This window comes from Perna viridis, chromosome 5 (genome assembly GCF_037379345.1).
Source record: "Perna viridis isolate PV_CMFRI_1.1 ecotype Kerala chromosome 5, ASM3737934v1, whole genome shotgun sequence".
Lineage (NCBI taxonomy): Eukaryota > Metazoa > Mollusca > Bivalvia > Mytilida > Mytilidae > Perna > Perna viridis.
This window is the reverse complement of record NC_142449.1, coordinates 38,292,347-38,313,592: the sequence shown is the minus strand read 5'-3', so window position 1 is coordinate 38,313,592 and position 21,246 is coordinate 38,292,347. Positions and strand designations below refer to the sequence as shown.

Sequence of the window (21,246 nt, the reverse complement as noted above, 5' to 3'; positions counted from 1 at the left end):
TTACATTCTTTTGATGACCGCTTTAACCGTGGTTTCCTTGTTTACTCTTTCTAGTTTCTCCTGCTTTTCCGCCAAGCACATAGTATTTATCATGTTAGCATCATTTGACAATATGTGTTAAAAGCCTATATCTTGTTAGTGTTCTGTTCATTTGTCATGCTAGCATTGACCAATTTAAGTTCTGGAAAGAAAACATTAGACAGTTTAATATCAGAATTGTTTATAGTGATGCTAGTGACAATGGATTTGATGGGTACAAAATGTATAATGTTGAAACTCCCTACAATGTTGCTCATTCTGAGAAAATTGAATAGTTATCAGAAGGAACTTACAGCTATTAAGGAGGTTTTGTAGTCATAATTTTTAATAGGCAAAACATTAAGTTGTTTACTGATAATCAAAACATTTTGAACATTATCAGTAAATTTGGTACGAAGTATGTGCTTTAGACATTTTAAGACTTTGCTTGAGATATAACATCATTCTGGACATGGCATGGATTCCTAGAGAATTGAATTATAGAGGTGACTATCTGAGTTGAATTATTTAATATGACTGGGGCATTTCACAAAATATTTTTTGTATGTTAGAAAGCCTATGGCGGCCTCATGAACTAGATTGGTTTGTTTCAGATCATAATTACAAATTGATAGTTTTTATTCAAGAACTGAATATTGTTCTTGTGTTCATGCTTTACAGTTGACTAGAATTAATGGGCTATTTGTACCACCCAAATTTTCAATTCTACATGTTATAAAGTTAATGAGACAGTGTAACATGTAGTGCTGTAGGAATATAGGTTATACCATGTTGGCAGTTTACCAGTTTTTGGCCTATGTGTCACCTGCATGGGTTGGGTTCATTTATCAGGTTACTGTTTGTATAGATTTACCAAAGGGAAAATTTGATCAGGTAAAAGTAGGTATTCTGTGTTTTGAAATATTGACCTTAATTTTAGGATGTTTTTATTGCACCAAGATTGTAGACTACTGCATACAACCATATAGATGCCCAAAGGTTGTACGCCCAGACTCCATTTACCTGTTACATTTACTAAATTAAAGTCTTATAGAATACTGACATTAGAGTATTAAGAATCTTTTGAATTATGTTATTTTATATTTTGTTTCATATGTCTTTTTTAGGCCTATCATTTGAATACGGAAAAACTACTGCCTGCACTGTTTGACTCGGTTAATTAATGTCTGACTGGTTTAAACTAGAGATGTTTCTACTCTGAATTCCTATTATTCTGCTTTGCTGCATTGGAAGAGATGGTCGTTAGACCATAAAATATTTGGTTTAAATGTTTTCCTTGCTAATTAAACATAGTTAAGTTGCTCTATATTTGTGTTCATTGGTTCAGTTTTACAGCACTCCTAGTTTTTTCTGCAATTTTATGGCATATGCAATAAGTTAGCTAGTTGGAAAGGAATCTCCTCCCCAGAACAACATCGAGTAAAATGTTTTTGAAGGTGCAAAATGTAGACTCGCTCATCATATTCAGAAAAAGGAACCAATTACTTCAAATGTTTTATCAGCTATGCTTTGGCTATGTATAAATTTAATTTCGAAAAAGTCTAATTTGTATACCCAGGGGATTATTCATGCCTCCTTGGTAGCTTACACTGGCTTTATGAGAGTGATTTACAGATTAGATGTTCTGACATTTTTATTTCCAAAAGGAAAATCATCATATATCAGGATGGAGATTCTGTTAATGCTTTAACATTCAGTAGGCTGGTATTTTGGATTCGTCAAATGAAAATTGAAGACATATTTAGGAATATAACAAAGGAAAAGTTCTCAGAAATGAGGATAAACCGACTATTTACACATGATTTATAGAGATTTGTGTAAATTACTGATAGTTTTTAGGATTTTTTTCCTGAAATAAAGAAGTTTGGTCTTCATTGTTTACATTCAGATGGTCAACTACCACTGCAGCTTTTCAGACAGATTGTTTAAATGACATGGTTGTTGGAGGTCTGAGACAGAAAATGATGGGTATGTGAAAGACAAACTTAGCGATATGTTGTCCATATTTGTCTGAATCTGCTAATCTGTGATTGTGAGGATTACATGGACATCTTTATAGGCAAGACAAAAAAAGTGTACTTTTTTTGCAGTACAGTGTTTTGTCGTGTTGGTATCCAAATTGATACTGTGTTGTGTTTTTTTCTTACTACCCAGCTTTACATTAGTGACTGATTTTCTATGTGTTTTAGACATACATGTATACAAGGATTCTTAGGTGGTTGTAAGTAGCTATTGGAGGATATGTACTAACAGAAGGTTAAAATGAACTGCAAGTATTGAAAAAATTAACATTGAACTTAGAAAAACACATCTTGTTATTCTTCTTTTCTCTAAATACTGCAGTATTCATAATTATTTATAAAGGGTTGTCATACAACAAAAGAAAAGAAATGGCAGAGGTGAATACAGACACTTTGCAAACGAGGGGTGCTAGCCAGGGTTCCTCATCCAATTGATTTCATATTTGGGATTTAGTCTTATCGTGACAAGTTACAAGTTAAGTTGGAATGATTTTTATGGAAGTTATGGCCCTTGGACATAGAAAATTTCATGAAATTTTATGCTTTCCAGACTTTTCTTTGTAATGCCTCATCCAATTTATTTCATATTTGTCAGCTAGTCTTATCATGACAAGTTACAAATTAAATTTAAATATTATTGTGGCAAAATGGTTTATATGGAACTTATGGCCCTATGACATAGAAAATTACATAAAATTTTATGTTTCATCATTTTGATGCAAATTGCTGCTGTCATCCTAGAGTTATTTGCCCTTTAATTCATAATAACGAAGTTTTTTTTTCAACTTTCCAGGTGATAGAAAGAGAATGTCTTTATGCAGCTTTCTGTAATGCAAAAATGTTATTATCTACTGTAAAATGAAGCTCAGGTTTGATTTTGATGGAATTTGCTGTTGCTGTTCAAGAGTTATTTTCTCTTGATTGTTAAAAAAATAACACCATCCATTGTTAGTTCACATATATAAAAAAAATCTCATAAAGGCAATGAGTTCAAAGGCCGAAAGGGGACACTGTATTGCATCAGCAATACTGTCAGAATGCTTGTTTACCATATTTTGTAAATTTTACACATGAAAATGACAAATTTTCAACAACAAAAAATGGGGATGCCAACCCCCTGAATTACCCTCTGGATCTGCCACTGAATGATTTGATGAATTACAATCAGTTCCGGTGAGCCAATATACACCATTCACATATATCGTATTGCATGAAGTTCACTGTTAGCTTTTCTTTTTTTGATTCTAACTTGAAAATTATAATCTCAGTAAATCTGAAACTCATATCAATATTAAATTATCATTAGTTTTTATATGCCCATCTAAGAAGGGACGTATTATGGTATACCTTCAGTCCGTCAGTCTGTCAGTCTGTCTGTCCGTTCTTCATCAACACTTCGGACAGTAACTCAATATCTATCGACATAAGCTCCCTTTCAATTTTTTTAAATTTAAGATTTTTCGTTTCCGTGTTATGAATTTTCATACTTAAATAAAGGGGGATTTACAAGTTTTCTGACAATAATTCAAAAACACTTTCCCCCGTGCAGGTCCGGGTGATAAAAAATAGGCCTGCAGCAGCGCTAAGCTTGTCGTATAAGGCGACTAAATAGTGCTCAGAAACCTGGCGTGTTACATGCTGGGGTTGTCAGGCTATAATACGGAAAACCTGACCGCAAACCATAGTGATGCACTGTGTTGGGAAAGATGCCACGTTCCTCGCACGTTAAAGAACCCTGCTGTGGTATTCGATAGGAGTAGGAACCTTTGCGCTCTGCCACAGGAGGCTAAATTGCCCGATCTTACCCATCCCCCCTTTTTCCAGTGGCAATCAAAATTTGTCGACCCTTTTATCCTTGTGACCCATCCTTTTTTTTTCATTTCATGTTCATTATATCATCCATTTCATGTTCATTGTCTGAATATAGCTGAAATATTGCTGCTCGGACGTTAAACCCCAACAAACAAAAACAAACAAAAACACTTTCACCAATTTTTAAAAAAAGTAGAAACAGCCAAGATAATTTATTAGAGAATCATTGAAAACAGACCATTTGTTATAGTGAATGACTAATAAGTACAAAAGGTACTTTTTAACATTTTCAGAAAAGTGTGTTTTGAACAAGCTAGAATTGATGGGTGAAAACATAGTGAAACTTGAGATAGTACCAATTTTTTTGTGCATTTTCTATTTACTGTTTTTGGGGAGGGTAATATTTGACAGGGCACACAGTATTTCTAGTTGATCACATAAATTCATTAAAAGCATAAGGACAAGTTAAAATGGCAACAGACGTATCATGCACTTAAAGCATAGCTCTTTATTAAAGACGATAGGAATTCAAAAGCAAGTTTGTCCTCTATTAAACCTATATAGCATGTACATATATTAGCTTAATCTTCAATTTAATCATTTAGTTATTTGACTAAATTATATCCACCCATGGGTAGATAATCAAATATACAAGATGTGATAGGAGTGCTTGTCCACTCCTGTAATAGCATGGTGACAATATACAGAAAGTAGCTGACATGTCTGTGTAATGTAAATCATAAAACTATATACACCGGTTTAGTGTAACACTTTAGGATTTAGTGTTCGAAAACGCTTTATTATATGCATAAATCAGAAAAAGTCCTATGACAAGTTTTTAGACACCAACAAAAATTGTGTAAATTTGCTGTATTATATTGTAAATCCTTGCTTAAGGTTAATTAAGACTTACATATAAGAATCATAGTTTAGATAGACCAAAACAATATGTTACGGATGGAAGTATGCAAAGATGGCTTGAACACATAAACAGTTATATTTATAAATTCATGGAATTTAGAATTATTAGAAAATAATAACATTCATTTTTGTGAGAGATTTAAGTCAATCATTTTAAATCATATAAAATTTCTGAATTCACATATAAATTATTAATTCTTTTTTTATTATTTTTTTTTTTATTTTTTCTTCATCATATGGTCGCCCTAAGAAACTTAAATTTTATTTTTAAAAAATCGTTCCCTTATGTTGGCGCAGGAAATGTTGGAAGAGTACAAATAAACAACTGTCGTAATTAAAGGTAATGGTAGGTTTCCAGTCTTATTTGTAGTGTAGTAATCAGACATATCACCTGACTCCTCAAGATATAGAAAATGTATCTTCAAAATGCATTATTTTGTCAAAACTTAGCAGAAATGAATAAGTTTTCCTTGAAAACTAAAGTAAGCTCTATGCATACTCAAATTTAAAAAAAAAATCATGAACTTACACTTTGAGGTAGATCATATCTTATTATTTATGGAATGCCAACAGTAGGGCAAGCCAAAGTGGACAAAAATGAGCATTTTGTAATATTAAAAAAAGATTTTTTAATACAAGATACACTTTTTTTAAATTAAAAATCAATTTTTAATATTAAAAATTGTATTGAATTTCTAATATTAAAAAACTATTTTTGAATATTAGAAATTGATTTTCTAATATTAGAAAATGGATTTGTTGTATTCAATGACAATTTTTCAATATTATAAAATAATTTTGTAATATTAAAAAATGTGACTGATTTTCTAATATTACAAATTCAATTTGTTATATTACAAAATATGTGATATATTATAATATTACTAAATCAGGAATTTGTAATATAGGCTAAAAACCACTAATTCCACTTCCCATAGGCTTCTATGCTAATTTCACAATATTCAATGGCTTCTCTGGACTTTACCTTAACTTTAACCTGCAGAGGACTACATATCAGCATGATTCTACATATGTCAGCTCACAATCCTCAGAATGGCATGTGGGGTTAGTTGTGTTTAGATTTTTGATCCATAAAAAAACATGGCTGCCATTACTAGAAATAGAACAGGAGTCAGATAGTCCGAATTTCCTGTGACCCTACACCCTCCTCTTTTTTATTTGGATCAATATCCAAATAAAAAGAGGAGGTGTGCAGGGTCTGAGGAAATTCAGACTAATATATCTCCAAATTAAATCTGTTAGGTTTAGTCAAATTCTGACATTGGGTAATAGTGTTCAGCATGATGAAATCTATCTCTGGTAAAATTTTCAATTTAATCTGTTATGTCATGTGTTGGTCCTTATGATACAATGTAAGTCTCACCAAAGTCTTTTTGAGTAGAAATTGTTAGACAACTTCTTGTTAAATTTATTGCCATTGAAAGACAAATTTAACCAGGTGAGCGATTCAGACTCCTGAGAGCCTCTTGTTCATGTTTCTGATTGCATGTACTTCACATTTCAAACTATGGGTAAAAGGATAGATTTCTTAGGTGTGCCCTGAACAAAAATAGAAGTCTTGCATTTGCTAAGAATTAAAAATAGATTTCATATGTGTACCTTGAACAAAAAAAAAATGTTAACCTGTGCTTGGAACTAAAATTATATTTCTCACATGTGCTGCAAATGTTATATCATTATCTTTCAGATTAATGAAGTGCTGACAGATATTGTTATTGAACAGATTATAGAGGATGACATTATTATACAGGAAGTGAATGAGGAAGCACCTGAAGTTGCCCAAGAGGTTCTGAGCCAGTATGACTCCAAGATAGAAAGGAGAGAAATGAAAGAGGTATACTTATTTATAACAAAAATTAGAGCATATAAATTGTTTCTTTTTGTCTTGGCCCATTCTTCAGTACTTCAAATCCTGTGGGTCTAATAAGTCCTTGATTGTTGCAACTTCTATCATTCTGTACATAGGTAATATGTCTATGTAATGGAACATTTGTAATTGCATTTTGTGTTGTGAAGATGATTATATTGATGTTTGGACCATATTACTGCATATAAAGACTGACTGGATGTGTATGGTTTGGGAACAATCAGCCTGACCTTAAAAGTATCCAGACTTTATGCATACATTTGGACAAAATTCCTTAACTGACTTGAAGTAATATTAATGATGGATTTATTTTCATTGGCCCATTTTGACTTTTTCCTCTTTGAAATTCTTTTGGCCAACATTTTATTCAAAAGAAAGAAAGAATGGATATGGTGAAACACAGAAAATGCACCAGTGTACATGATCATGTATAATCTAATTACAAAAAAAACTTTGATAGATCACCTAAAGGTCTTTAATAAGTGTAAACACACCTTTAAATAGGCCCTAAAAGGCATGGATGATAACAGTAATATAACAACACAAAAATACATTTATGATCAACATCTCTTGACTATGGACAGACCCATGAAATTTGTGGTGGGGTTAAACTAGTTTTATAAGACCTTAAACATCCCCCATTTATTTAAGGTCAAATTGAAGGCGAGACTAAAGTATTACTTTTCTGGCATGGGCGTCCATGTTAAGATTTTCACATTTTCTGATTAGGTTGGTTTAATATTGATCACTTAAGTCAGTCATATTTGGAATGCAGTTGCATTGTCATTGCTAAACCACAATTTTTTATCCATTTCATGTATATGCACTCACAGTCACAGCATATTGACCTTAAGTGATTTTTTTGGGCTTTTGATTTACCAAATTACCATATGTCGCCAGCTTATGCCTAGAACTTCCCTACTGTCTCTGAACAAACATATAGTCCAAATGTAATTCCTTTTTATATCTTTCAATACAATATATAAAACTGGTATTTTTTTATATTTTTTAACCTGTAAATATGCTTCTGTCAATTATTCATCTCAATAATATTCTATTATTTCTGCGAATTGAATTAAGATTTAGTCTTCAAATGAACTGAAGATTTGAGGGACTCCTTTTTGGGTGTTTAGCAATAAATTAGCATGTGGGGAATGAAACTCTAGCAGCAATGTGCCAAAACAGTAGATATTTTGTGAAGTAATGAAGGAACTGTTTATATATAATTAGACTTAGAATTCAACGGTTATAATTGTTTGACAAGGAAACCATACACCGAACATTTGGACACTATTATTATTGATTAAAAATTTGCATACTAGTATTTATGTGTATGGTCTAAAAGTTTAAATAATCATATACACAAGCATTGTAATTTGTCCTTCACATATTCTGTGTACAAATAACAGCTGCACTAATTTGGCATTAAACTGATATACAGGTGAGGCTAAGAACCATGGGAATTAAAAAAATGTTAACAAAGAAAAATAACCATTTCATTTCAAATAAGCTTAAAAAAAAAACTATTTTGATTGGAATGCTGGTGTCATCCTCACAACATCAAAACAATGTAATGTTTTTTTACCACACAGCCAGAAGTTATATACATCAGTAAATACATCGTAAACAATATGGTCAGTGCATTCTGACTGCTCTAAAAGAATGGTATATATACCTGTATCAGTCATTAATTGTTGACTTCCATTGCAGGTATCAAAACAAGCAGGAGATAAGCTCCAGGAGTCTATAATGTTAGATTATATATTGTCTATGATTGCTAGTCAGGGAAGAGTATGGTCAGAAAGTGACCATGCTAACAAGTATTTAGATGGTAAGAGCATATAAAAGTCTCCTTTTAACCTGATTTTTCTGCCACTCCACTCTGTCTGCATGTCTTTCATGCTAAGAGGTACATAAATTAATTGTGTTTAATCTGATACAGAAAAAAAAATTTTACCAATGACTTTCACACTTATACATTGTTTGTATACTTAATGAAGATGTGCGCCTCTTGAGATATTTGATATATATTTTCCTGCCTTTTTAACATGTCGAACTTAGCCATTTTTTAGCTCACCTGGCAGAAGCCACGTGAGCTGTTGCCATCACTTGGGGTACGTCATCGTTTACATTTTTTTCAAAACTCTTCTCTGATACTACTTGACCAATTCGAACCAAACTTGGTATGAATGTTCCTTGGGGTATCCTGCATAGAATTGGTGTGGGGATTTTCGATTCATTGAAAAACATGGCTACTGTAACTAAGAATAAAAATAGGGGTCAGATAGTGGTTTTTTGCATATATCTCCAAAAACTGTTAGGTTTATCTAAATTCTGACATGGGTAAAAGTGTTTAGCATGATGAGATCTATTTGTGGTCAAATATTGATTTTAATCCATTAAGCCAGGTTGGAGTTATTGCCCTTTTTCAAAGATTTTTGCTACTTTGACACCCCTGCATCACGACGGGACTTGGAATGGCCGGGTGTCTGTCTGTCCGTCTGTCCACGTTTTCAGCACTTTTTTTGTTATGCTTTTACCAAATAAGTTTGTTTTTGGTATGTGGCCTTATTATGAAAAGTTACAGATTAAGTTTGACTTTGGTTATTGTTGAATGATTTTTATGGAAGTTATGAAAATTTCAGTGAATTTACAGTTTTCCGCACTTTTTTTTTGGAATGCTTTCACCAATTGATTTTAAATTTTGTATGTAGTCTTACTATGAGAATTTACAGATTAAGTTTGACTTTGGTTACAGTTGAATGATTTTTACAGAAGTCACGGCTCATGGACTTAGAAAATTTCAATGAATTTACCGTTTTCACACTTTTTTTTAGTAATGCTTTCACCAATTGATTATAAGTTTGGTATGCAGTCTTACTATGAGAAGTTACAGATTAAGTTCGATTTTGGTAAGGGTTGATTGATTTTTACGAAAATTTCAGTGAATTTAAAGTTTTCTTCACTTTTTTTTACACAGGGGAAATTTGAACGCTGTTCTTTTATTCATGTTATTTCCTTCAAAAATCTTCTCCTCTGACACTACTTGACCAATTGAAACCAAACTTGTTATTTAATGCTTTTTAGGGTATACTACATAGAACTGAAGTGGGGATTTGTGATTTGTTGAAAAACATGGCTGCTGTTAATAAAAATAGAACATAAGGGTCAGATAATGGTTTTTTTTACATATATCTCCAAAACTGTTAGGTTTAGTTAAATTCTGCTAAGATATATCATTGGTCAAATTTTGGTTTTCATCCGTTAAGCCATGTTGGAGTTATTCTCTTTTTCAGCAATTTTTGCTATTTTTAATGTTATTTCTTTCAAAAATCTTCTCCTCTGACATTATTTGATCAATTGAAAACAAACTTGGTTTGGATGTTCATTGATGTATCCTTCATAGAACTGAGATTTTTGATATGTCGAAAAACATGGTCGCTGATACTAAAATAGAACATAGGGGTCAGACAGTAGTTTTATGCATATATCTCCAAAACCGTTAGTTAAGCCAAATTCTTTGTATAGATGAAATGATGATCCTTGTTATTAGGACTACAAAAGTCTTCAGGGATCAAAGTTGTTAGGCGACTCCTTGTAAGAGACATTGCCCTTGAAAGGGGAAAAATGATGTTAATTGTTCAGAACACCCCCCTCTAAAAAAAAAACAAAAAACAAAAACAAAAGACAAAACAACAAAAATCATTTTAATTTTTATACCACATGCAACAAAGTTAAGGAGGGATAAAGTTCTTGACTTGTAATTCTGTCAGTCTGCGGGTTACTATTAGTCCATGGACCCATCATCACCATGTTGTTGCTTAAATAGTGTCTACATTTGTACTCCAATTTTCGTTTAAAGTGAATGAAGTGGTGGTCACTGTAAAAACTTCGATTTTCAGTTGAGAAGGTCTAACTTAATGGAAGGGCCCAGGCAAAAATTGTGCTTGTCATCTGGATACACTCCTTGAGACTTCACGTTTCCCATTTTAGCGTTCATGCATCGTTTATTGCATGTTTACACATCGTTTTGTGTTTGTATAAAAGTGCAGGATAGATGCGTTTGTTTAAATGCAGGATAGAAACGTTTGTTTAAACGTACAATAGAAGCGTTCATTTATAGTGTGTTTTGGTATTGTGCATGCAGGAAACCTAAATATCTCAAGGAGTGTATGAGGGTCCATGGGGTGTGCAAGTATGTTTGATTCATTTATAGTATAATATATAATGTCAACATCTGTATCTTTTAGATGTACTGTTAGACTTATTGATAGAGGAATACTATGATGTCAAACAGCACAGAGATAAAACAGTTTCAAATAATCCTCTCAGGAGACTGCATGAAAAAGTTTCAACTGAAGTGGTAGGTTTTCTTCTTTTTCAAGGGTAAATTGTAAAAACAGATTTTAATATTTTAGTGCCTTTACTTTCGTCTTGGAAGTCTTTTCACTCACTTATAGTTCTAATTTTGCTCTACTCATACTTAAAAATCTATGCTTCATTCATTTTATACCTCACTCAACAAGGGTATAATGTTTTCGACTGATCCATCATTCTTTCCATCACCACTTTTTTGTGAGTGCAACTTTTCTGAAAGCTCTTGATGCATTCATTCTATTCCACTATAGTCTTCGTTAAATTGGGTCCCTTAATTACTAATTCATATTTGATAGGATGTTTTGTAATAAGGTGAAAATGTGCATACTTTATCACCATTTTGATTTGACGAATTTTATAGAAGTTATGGGACTTAAACCATTTTCAGCTTTTCATAATGGTAAAAGACCTTGCGAGTGCAACTTCTCTAAACAACTTCAACTGATTCCTTTCATATATTGAAGGATATATTTTTATACCATACCCCCCACATAGTATGGGGGTACATGCATATAGGTTTCACTCAGTCTATCTGTCCATACATTTGTCTTTTTTCTTTTATTCTTAGCATCTTGCAGCATTGTTATGAAATTTTGTGGGATGTTATATAACCACATGGAGATGTACATACTGTCAGGACTTTATGTTTGGTATGTTTGGACAAACATTATAGAAATGATGGCTGTTGAACTTGGGCGTTTTTCAGCAAAACTCCTCCTCAATGACTTGCATGATTGTTATGAAACTTAATAGGGTGTTGGTTACTATATTGGGATGTGCATATTGTCAGAAATTTATATTTGAGCAAAAATTGTAGAAGTAACAGCTGTTTGAACTTTATAGCCTTTTTCAGAATACTTGGTCTTGTGCGTTGTCCACAGAAAACTTGGTCTCATGCATTGTCCACAACTGCTCCTCAATGACTTGGAGGATTATAGTGAAATTCAATGGAGTATTAGATTACCACATCGGGATAGAGTGTTGGTTATCATATTGGGATGTGCACATTGTCAGGAATTTATGTTTGGTCAAAAATCGTAGAAGTAACAGCTGTTTGAACTGCGGCGTTTTCAGAAAAAACTTGGTCCAATGCATTGTCCTCAACTCTTTCTCAATGACTTGCAGGATTGTAATGAAACTCAATGGAGTGTTCATTTATCATATCAGGATGTGAATTTTGTCATGAATTTATGTTTAGGCAAAAATTACATAATTTACACCTTTTGGACTTTGGTGCCTTTTTTTTAATCAAAACTTGGTCTCATGTGTTGTCCGCAACATCTCCTCAACAATTTGCATGATTGTTATGACACTAAATGAGGGGGGTTAGATTACCACATAGTGATGTGCATATACTCAAGAATTTATGTTTTGGTAAAAATTGTAGAAGTAACTGCTGTTTGAACTTTTCAGCAAAACATGCTCGTATGTGTTGTCTGCTACTCCTCCTTGACAACTTGCAGGATTGTTATGAAACTTAATGGGGTGTTGAATTACCATATTGGGATGTGTATATTTTCAGAAATTTATGTTTAATGTAAATTTAGTCATATTCTGTCATTGTGTTGTCAACAATATAAAAAAGTACTGATTGTGGTTTGAAGTTGGACGATTTAGAAATGGCAACACATTGTTTGTCAATAGTGTTTATATAATCTATCCACCATAAAAATTGTGTCCAATATGAATCCTGCGTCCACATTAGTCCCCAAATGTACAAGGTTCAACAGGCCGCGGGGTATTATACACGTTAGGGGCAATGTCTAGTCTTAAAAGGTGAAGATGTGCATACTATACCCCATTTCGATTTGACAAGTTTTGTAGGAGTAGTGGAATTTAATCTGATTTCAGATTGTTCATAGTGGCAGAAGACCTTGTGAGCTCGACTCCTAATAAATGGCTTGACAATATTTGGCAAAATGTATTGTTATAGAGTATAGATTTACATACTGTACTGTTATTTTGATATGACAATTTTTGTAGGAGTTGTGGGAATTGTTTTTTTTAGCAGTTATCAATGGCAAAGTTAAAGTTAACATAGAAATCATTTCAGAAATCTTGGTTTCCTATTTTATTAATTGTAATTTAACTGGCATAGATACAATCCATTCATTCATGCAGATTGGTGGCAGATTGGGATGCAAATAACATCTTGCCAAGTATAAATAAAAAAAAGCTATAGAGGCTGGGTTCAGATTTTCCTGATAAGCAACTCAGTCCTGAAATTTGAGAGATCTATAGTATGCATATTTGGGCACATGGGGTATGTGAGCGAACTTGCTAAGGTTCTTTCATTTTTGTTAATTTCTTTATTTTTCCCACTAATTTTGACAACTTTCCTTTACTTTACATTTGAGGGGAATAATTTAACATTTAGCGTACTGGTTTTGGCGTTGAAATGAATATTGAAAAGTTTACAATTTTCGGTACAGTTTGACCATGCTTGTTTGATCATTGGATATTGACTATGTTCAATTTTCATGATTTATATTACTTTGTGTGCAGACTCTTAAATAATCTTTATCTGTGCAATGTAGGCAGTTGATTTGTTGTTACAACAGCTGACATCTTCTTTGGATGAGGATTTAGCTGATGTAGATGAATATGAACGAGGTGTCGATGATGTTGGAAATACAATAAAGACTCCCATTATACCTAAAACCTTACAGAAATATAGCAGGTAAATCATTGCACAACTGTTTTGATTATAAAAACCAGTGGGTTTTTTTTTATAAATGAGAAATTCTGTCTAGTTTAACTAATGGATTGTGGTCAACCAATGAAAATAATCATCTAAGAACTTCTCAAAGTGAAACGTGTGAAAAAAGGTATTACAACCCAGTAAGTGTGTATAACATTTATAAACATTTATTAATATAGATATTCATTCATTGATGATTCCAGGAATACTGTAGAATGGTAGACTTTGTAATGGCTGGACAATAAAAAATATTATATTAAAGTTCATAACAATAAAGGCAGACAATCCTTGCGAATCAATTTTATCATCCATTGAAATAAAGAATTATGAAAAATGACAATTTATAGACTAATAGTAGAATAGAAAAATCTGTTTTTGGAGTTTTTTTGTTTATTCGGTAACAACCATACTAGTTATCTTTCTAATAGGAAACAATGTGTCAAAATTGGTCAAAATACTAGTAGTATGATGGATATATTTAAAGGGGTACCTCAGGATCAATACTTGGTCCAGTTCTCTTTAATGTATTTATAAATGATTTATTTTTCTTTGTGAAAAACTGTTTTCTTTATAACTATGCTGATGACAATACCCTTTCAAAATCTGGTAAATGTTTAAATTCTCTTATTTCATCTTTAGAAGAGGACAGTAAATCTTTAATTAAATGGTTTTCAGATAATAAAATGCAAGCCAATCCTGAGAAATTCCAAGCCATCTCGGTTGGCAAGAGAACACATGACAAAAATATTACTTTTGATTTAAATGGTATTAGTATTTCTTGTGATGAAGAAGTAAAATTACTTGGTATTACAATTGACTTCAAATTGAATTTTAATTCATATATATCAAACATTTGTAAGAAGGCTGCAAGGCAATTAAACATTTTAAAAAGAATTGGAAAACATTTGAACAGACCTGGAAAACTTCCCATTTATTATTCATTTATCATGTCAAACTTTAGTTATTGCCCTTTGACCTGGCACTTTTGTAGTGAAAAGAATATTACAAAAATTGAAAAAAATTCAGGAACATGCGCTCCATTTTATTTATGATGATTCTTCCAGCTCATACGATTATCTTTTGGACCTTTCGAAATTACCATCTTTGAAAACCCGCCGGATGCGCACTATTGCCTTGGAGACCTTCAAAATCATTAATAAGGAATGTCCTGTATTTTTGCAAGATCTGGTTATTATTAAAAATAGTAATTATAATTTTAGGTATAAAAATACAGCTGAGGTGCCCTGGCCAAAAACTACATCTTTTGGCAAAAAATCTTTTAGATACGAGGCGGCACAGGTTTGGAACTCTTTACCAAATGAGGCCAGATCACTTACTTCCTTAAACCAGTTTAAGACCTATATAAGTAGTTGGTGTGAGGCAAAAAATGTAATTGCACTGCTTGCAAGTTTCAACCTGTGCTGTCTCGTGTCTGATTCCCCAGTTTCTGATCTGATCATGGTTTTATAATTGAATATGATATCTAAATTTTAATTATGTCTATAGCCTTATAAAGTGTGGTTCCCCTGACTTAAGGATCGGTATACAGAGTGGTGCTTACTGCCTGGTACTTGATCCTTCTGTCTGGAGCACCATATCTTTCTATGGTTAGTATATGTTTTACTACGTATTATTTGTAAAAATTATGTATTTTGTATGATGCCATGTATTGTTTTACTGTTTTGTACATTTTATAGTCGGTTAAAGAGCTCATAAGAGCTTGTGTTGATTTGTTAAAATGTATATATGTGCCGACTCTAAATAAAGTTTACTTACTTACTTACTTACTTAACCATAGATTTTTGAAGACTCGAAACATTTTCTTCTATGATATACAAATCATTTTTATCACCTGTAATCTATTAATGATAATAAAATACTATTATGATTGTCCTATTGTCAACATCATTTTTATTCTCTTTCTTTTTTTGTAGATGAACAACATAATTGCATGATTTAAATGGTGCTATGAGATTTTAGTAGTGGCCAAAAGTTGAAGAAGATGTAATTATAGTAAATGTACATCTATCATTTACTAAGCCACTTTAATTTTCCTGTGTTACAACAGTATTGTAAAAATATTCTGTTTTTACCTTTTATTAACATTCTTTGCATATTAGTCTAAAATAGTATTAAAATGACTTTTAACCTCAGAATAAAGACAAATTCTACTAATCAATTCTAGGTTAAGAATTAAAAAAAAAAATTGTTTGAAAAGTTCCCAAGTGAAAGGAAATAAGCTTAATATATGAAATATAGGTCTCCTTGCTAAGGATGAAGATGAAGCATTTGAGAAATTCCTAAAATCAGAAGTTTTTGTCATTTTCCTTATTCAATTTAAACAACTGTGATGTTTATATTTAATACATATGTCTCATGCACATATATACACTCATATCATACACCAGTAGGTAGGAAATTGATCCTACTTTATTCTTAAAACATTATGAAATGGTATCTATAAGCTGGTTGTGTTGCTGCTTTATATATAGTTGTTCGGCAATCAAGAAAGAAAGTTACAAATTTGTGTACACACTTTCGTTAGAGTTTGTTTTGTTTGGTTGTTTGAACTGCTAAGTAAGCCCAGTAGAAATTCTATGAACTAGCTACCTTATTAAGCCAAAATAAAACAGGTTGAACTTGCACCAAAAAATGATATTTTGGATGGAAATTTTATTGTGAATCACTCTTTCCATGATGTTAGAGGGTTTAAGACAGTTTGGAATGCTTTTAAGATAAATAATTTGTTTGCCATGCATTTTCAATAAGATTCAATGTTAATTATGCAAGTTTAGTGTGAAATGGAGTTTCTACTTTTAGTTTATATTATATATGTATATACATATATGTATGTTATAGTTCTAAAATATCATATGAGGTTTACTACCTTGCAGTGCAACAAATGAGCTAAAAATGGAACAATTTTACTGAAAAGGAAATTAATGGTACATAACTCACACTAATTTAAATTCGGATTGTAACAGTGACTATTTTATGTGAAAATAAAAAGAATATGATTCTTTGCAGATTTGATGTACACTTTTTCAAAAGTGACATTGAACAAGTGCACTTAAATTTGTCTGTGGCGGATCCAGGAACAGGTCAGTTGGGGTTGGCCAACCAAAATTCAGATATTTTTATTATGAACTTGTCTACCTCTTAATAGAGGATAAGAAAAAAGGTTAGGGGCCTAAGTTTTTATAACTCACTGTCTAGCAAAGCAAGGCACACAATTTTTTTGGGGAACAAATTCGTTGAAAATCAAGATATTGTGGTATATGTATAAACATTCTTTTCCCATTTTTTTTTAAAGGAGGCAAATATAAATGTCCCCTCCACTCCCTCTGAATTTTTCACTGCTTAATTCAAAAGATAGAACAAGGGACTGAATAAAATTTCATTGAAGTCATTAACTTTATACAAATAAAGCGCCCAACTCTATTCAAAACTTGAGATTGATCAGTAGAATCATAAGTCTTATTGTAATGAAGCAACTATTCGATTTTCATTGCAGTGCATGGGTTAAGATGAAGTTTTCTCTACTGCCTTTTATTTTGAGATATTATAGGTACTGCTGAATTTTTGTTTTCAGCACGAAGCACCGAAATTTTTGCAAAATAATACAGTAAAATAGACAAAATTAGATTTTTAATTTCTATTTTTTCTTATCGCCTGTCTTTCTATTTCAAGAAGATTTTGATCCTGTGGTTTTAGTATCCCATAATTAAATTTAATCAAAATTAACCCTAGCCCCTTTAAATGATGTAGAACTGTTGCTTCATTTTACAATTGACATTCTTGTCCAGGCAATTGCCACTTTAATTTCCATACGCTTGTGATATTAAGCTACATTACTTATGATTCGCTATAGTTCTGATAACAACCTTTCACCTATCATAGTCCTTTAATTATAGTTTTAAGGTACTTGTATCAAAACATGCTTCTATTTACAAAATTTGAAGTCGTAAACATGACAGGAGGTGGTGTATGACGTGAAATAAATAGACCTATCTGAAAGATACAGTCACTGGGTGTTGATTGGCTTCATCCATAGGTGTTGGAGATTAGACTGAGGTGCCGGTATATGACACTTGTAAACTGATCTTAATATGATGATAATTATGTTTGGATATGCCAAGTTAGGGGCTAAAGCCCTTAGCCCCTCGGCTATTTTTTTTTTTGCAAACACTCTGAAAGCTCATTGGTTAACCACATTGTACATACATAGTGGGGTTTGTCTTTAAATTGATATTGTTGTATTTATAAAAGTAGGCTTGATTACAGATTTTGAAATGTTCCTCTATTGTAAATTCAGAAAATATTGGATACATTTATTATTGATTTGGCTTTTGTTTGCAATAACAAAAAATCCACTTAGATCATTTGAAAATTCCAGAATGCAAGTTCAAAGTATTCTGATCATAACCTTGTTACAAATTTTGCGCATGCACAAGAACATCACTTAAATTTCTAAAATCACATTTACTAATTTAGCTTAATTATCTGTATTTGTGCTATTTGTTGAAAGTTAATAATCAAAAACTCATTTAGCCATTGATGCAATTTTTATAATTCTATTCAGTGATATTCTATGATTTCATTGAATAGCCTCAGAAAAAAAAATTATACCGAACCTGGTGATATATAAATGATTACGTAATAAACAGATATGATATTTTATGAACTGTTTGTGTTATTATTGATATTTTCAGGTATTCAGTATTTATGTAAATGTTAATCCTGTGATTTACGTGAAATTGTCCAAGTATTTCTTTTATTTAGATTGTATATACTTTTATGTACTTGTTAAGTTGTATGTATGATTAATTCTTTAAGTCGCAAAAATATGATATTCTTATTTACTAAACCATAAAAAAAATGCTGTATATTTTTGTTTCTAAATCATTCTTGATCTTTATGTATGATCAATGCCTGAAAAATGTTTTGAATAATAGAATATCTTTACTACATAATGAATTAATTCAACAACCTTAGATAGACGGCGTTCATCTTTACAGTAATCAATAGCCAATGTCGCAAATGGCGAATTTTTATCTGGCGCCGTTTTTTGGCGCCTAGTTTTTGTATATTAAAATTGACAGGAAATTTGTCATCAATGGGCATCCCATCCTATCAAGCAAATGAAACACCTGGTCTGAGTTAATTGACAAACTAATTAACCAAAACTTAATTCACGCCTGATGCAAAACTCAGATGTAAATATATTTTTGAGCCAAGCAAAGCTCGTGCCATCACAACTTAGTTCACATGCACATGGCTATCTTCAAGATTAAGCTTGACAACAATGTTAAGCATAATTAAATAAGATCACAAAGTTGAAAGGTCTACATGAAAAAGGGGCCTTTATAATATTATTTTTAATAATACTAGTAATATTAAGACCCTGATGAGATAAAACACTTTCTTTTTAGAGTATTTCTTAGTAATTTTGCCCATGCAGGGTGATTAAGGGTTTCAGATCCTTGCTCAAACTAGTAAGAACCAAAACCTGCCTGATATCAAGAGTGAATCTGGGGTACATGTATGTCATGAATGAAGGTCATTTTGATGTACTCATCAGAAGACTTCCTCTTGTACTTTGAAAAAAGTCACTTTTTTCTGGCAACTCTGTTGGCTCCAATTTCTGAAATTTTGCGGCGGACGATTTTTGGCGACAGGATATAAGAAGTCAGAGCAGCCCCCAGTTACTCAACTAAATTTTTTGAAAAGTAGAATATAATATTTCAGTGTACCATCAGGAGAAGGAGCATTTCAAATCACATATTAGAGTTGTATATTGTTAGAGTTAACAAACTTTGATATTCGGCTAACTTAAAGGTAAAATCCTAGAGGGAACCTATGTCGAATTAGTAGTATAAACCATTCAGGATAGTTGTAAGTCATATTTTACATGGTCATATTCATGTGTTTAATTGTTAGTGATTGTTCTTGGAAGCATTCTTTCAAATATTATGTTTATAATTGCATAGATGTAGATAGACCCATAGATACATCTTTTTCATTATACAAAAATCCTGAATTGTATTAAATTAACAAAAGATCCCAAGTTAGATGTACTGTTTTTAGTTTCTTGCGTTACAATTGAAGTGCTGCTTGGCTTTGGTAATACATTGATACCTATTTAAATCGAACCCTTTTTTGTTTACTGTAGAGCTTGTTCAGTTAAGACGGTTTAATTTAAATTGATAGAATTAGACTAGAAACTTATATGGTGTTGACATATTTTTGGATTACTCAAGGTTCAGTGTAGGCAGTTTTTGAATTTCAAAGTAACAGTTTTGAGTTTCATCAGATATTGGATCATTCTTTTATTGAAATGTCTGCCTTTTAGCACGGCTGACTAAAGGCAATGTGATCTGTCGCCTTCACTTGGCGTCCATCGTCTGCTGTCCGTGTTTTGAATTGTACTTTAAAAATCTTTTTTTCTGAAACCACTCTGTAGATTATCACCAGAATCTTGAGAAATTGTGTCTATTATATAAAAAACCATTTAGACCACAGGCCAGGGGTCAAGTCACGCTGTTTGGACTCAAAAATTGGGTCTCGTATTGTCCGCAACTCCTCCTCCTCAACGACTTGCTAGATCGTTATGAAACTTAATGGAATGTTATATTACCGTATTTGGATATGCATATTGTCAGGAATTTATTTTTGGGCAAAACTGTAGAAATGACGGCTGTTGGGATAAGGTGTTTTTAAACAAAACTTGGTCTGATGTGTTGTCCGCAACTCCCCATCACCGACTTGCAGGATTTTTATGACACTTAATGAAGTGTTAAATTACCATATTGGTATGTGTATATTGCCAAATATTTATATTTATATATAAAATTTAGGCATGACGCTGTTGGACGGCGGGCATTTAAAAATAATCAAATAATCTTGGTCTGATGTGTGTCTGCAACTCCTCCTGGACGTAGAATTGTAATAAAACTAAAGGGACTGTGAAATTACCATATTACGGTGTGTATATTGTCAGGAATGTGATTGTTGAGAGTAAATTTGCTGTGGTATTCTGTTATTGTGTTGTCAACAACAATTACACTTATTTCCGTCTGGAGTTGGGTATTTTAGAATGGCAGTAAAATTGTGTGTCAGAAGTGCTTAGTCTATACCCCATAAAAATTAAGTCCAACATGAATCACATGTATGTACAGGGTTCAACAGGATGCGGGGGTTTTAGTTCCGTGAGGGGCATTGTCTAGATGACCTTGAAAAGCGTAAACAATTGTCTATGTTTGTTTTGTAATTTTTAACCATTATCTTAAACTATAATAGAAAAGAAAAAAACTTTTAACCAATATCGTAAAGACCGTAATAGATAGAAAACACCTGTTTATTGATAATATGATTTTTACAATTATCATACGAGTCTTTATTGGCTTTGAAGTTGTAGAATGACCGCTTGTTAGAGTTATTACCCTTGATAGGATAGATGGAAGAAAACCTTCAACTGATAAAAAAAG

The 21,246-nt window shown here is 32.2% G+C and overlaps 1 protein-coding gene across 3 annotated transcripts in view; it reads left to right on the top strand.

The window, feature by feature from the left end:
• LOC148617413 (uncharacterized) overlaps window positions 1–18,647 on the top strand; it is a 56,919-nt gene extending 38,272 nt beyond the window's left edge. For 2 of the 3 annotated variants that reach the window (XM_088585010.1, XM_088585008.1), the window contains 5 exons: window positions 6,502–6,648; window positions 8,392–8,512; window positions 10,932–11,044; window positions 13,596–13,738; window positions 15,694–18,647. In XM_088585010.1, the coding sequence (XP_088441136.1) occupies window positions 6,502–6,648; window positions 8,392–8,512; window positions 10,932–11,044; window positions 13,596–13,738; window positions 15,694–15,697 (528 nt within the window). In that variant the 3' untranslated portion in view covers window positions 15,698–18,647. Of the gene's footprint in view, window positions 1–6,501; window positions 6,649–8,391; window positions 8,513–10,931; window positions 11,045–13,595; window positions 13,739–14,434; window positions 15,630–15,693 lie in introns of those variants that run through there. The other variant, XM_088585009.1, reaches the window with a different exon arrangement.
• Window positions 18,648–21,246: the final 2,599 nt, after the last annotated feature.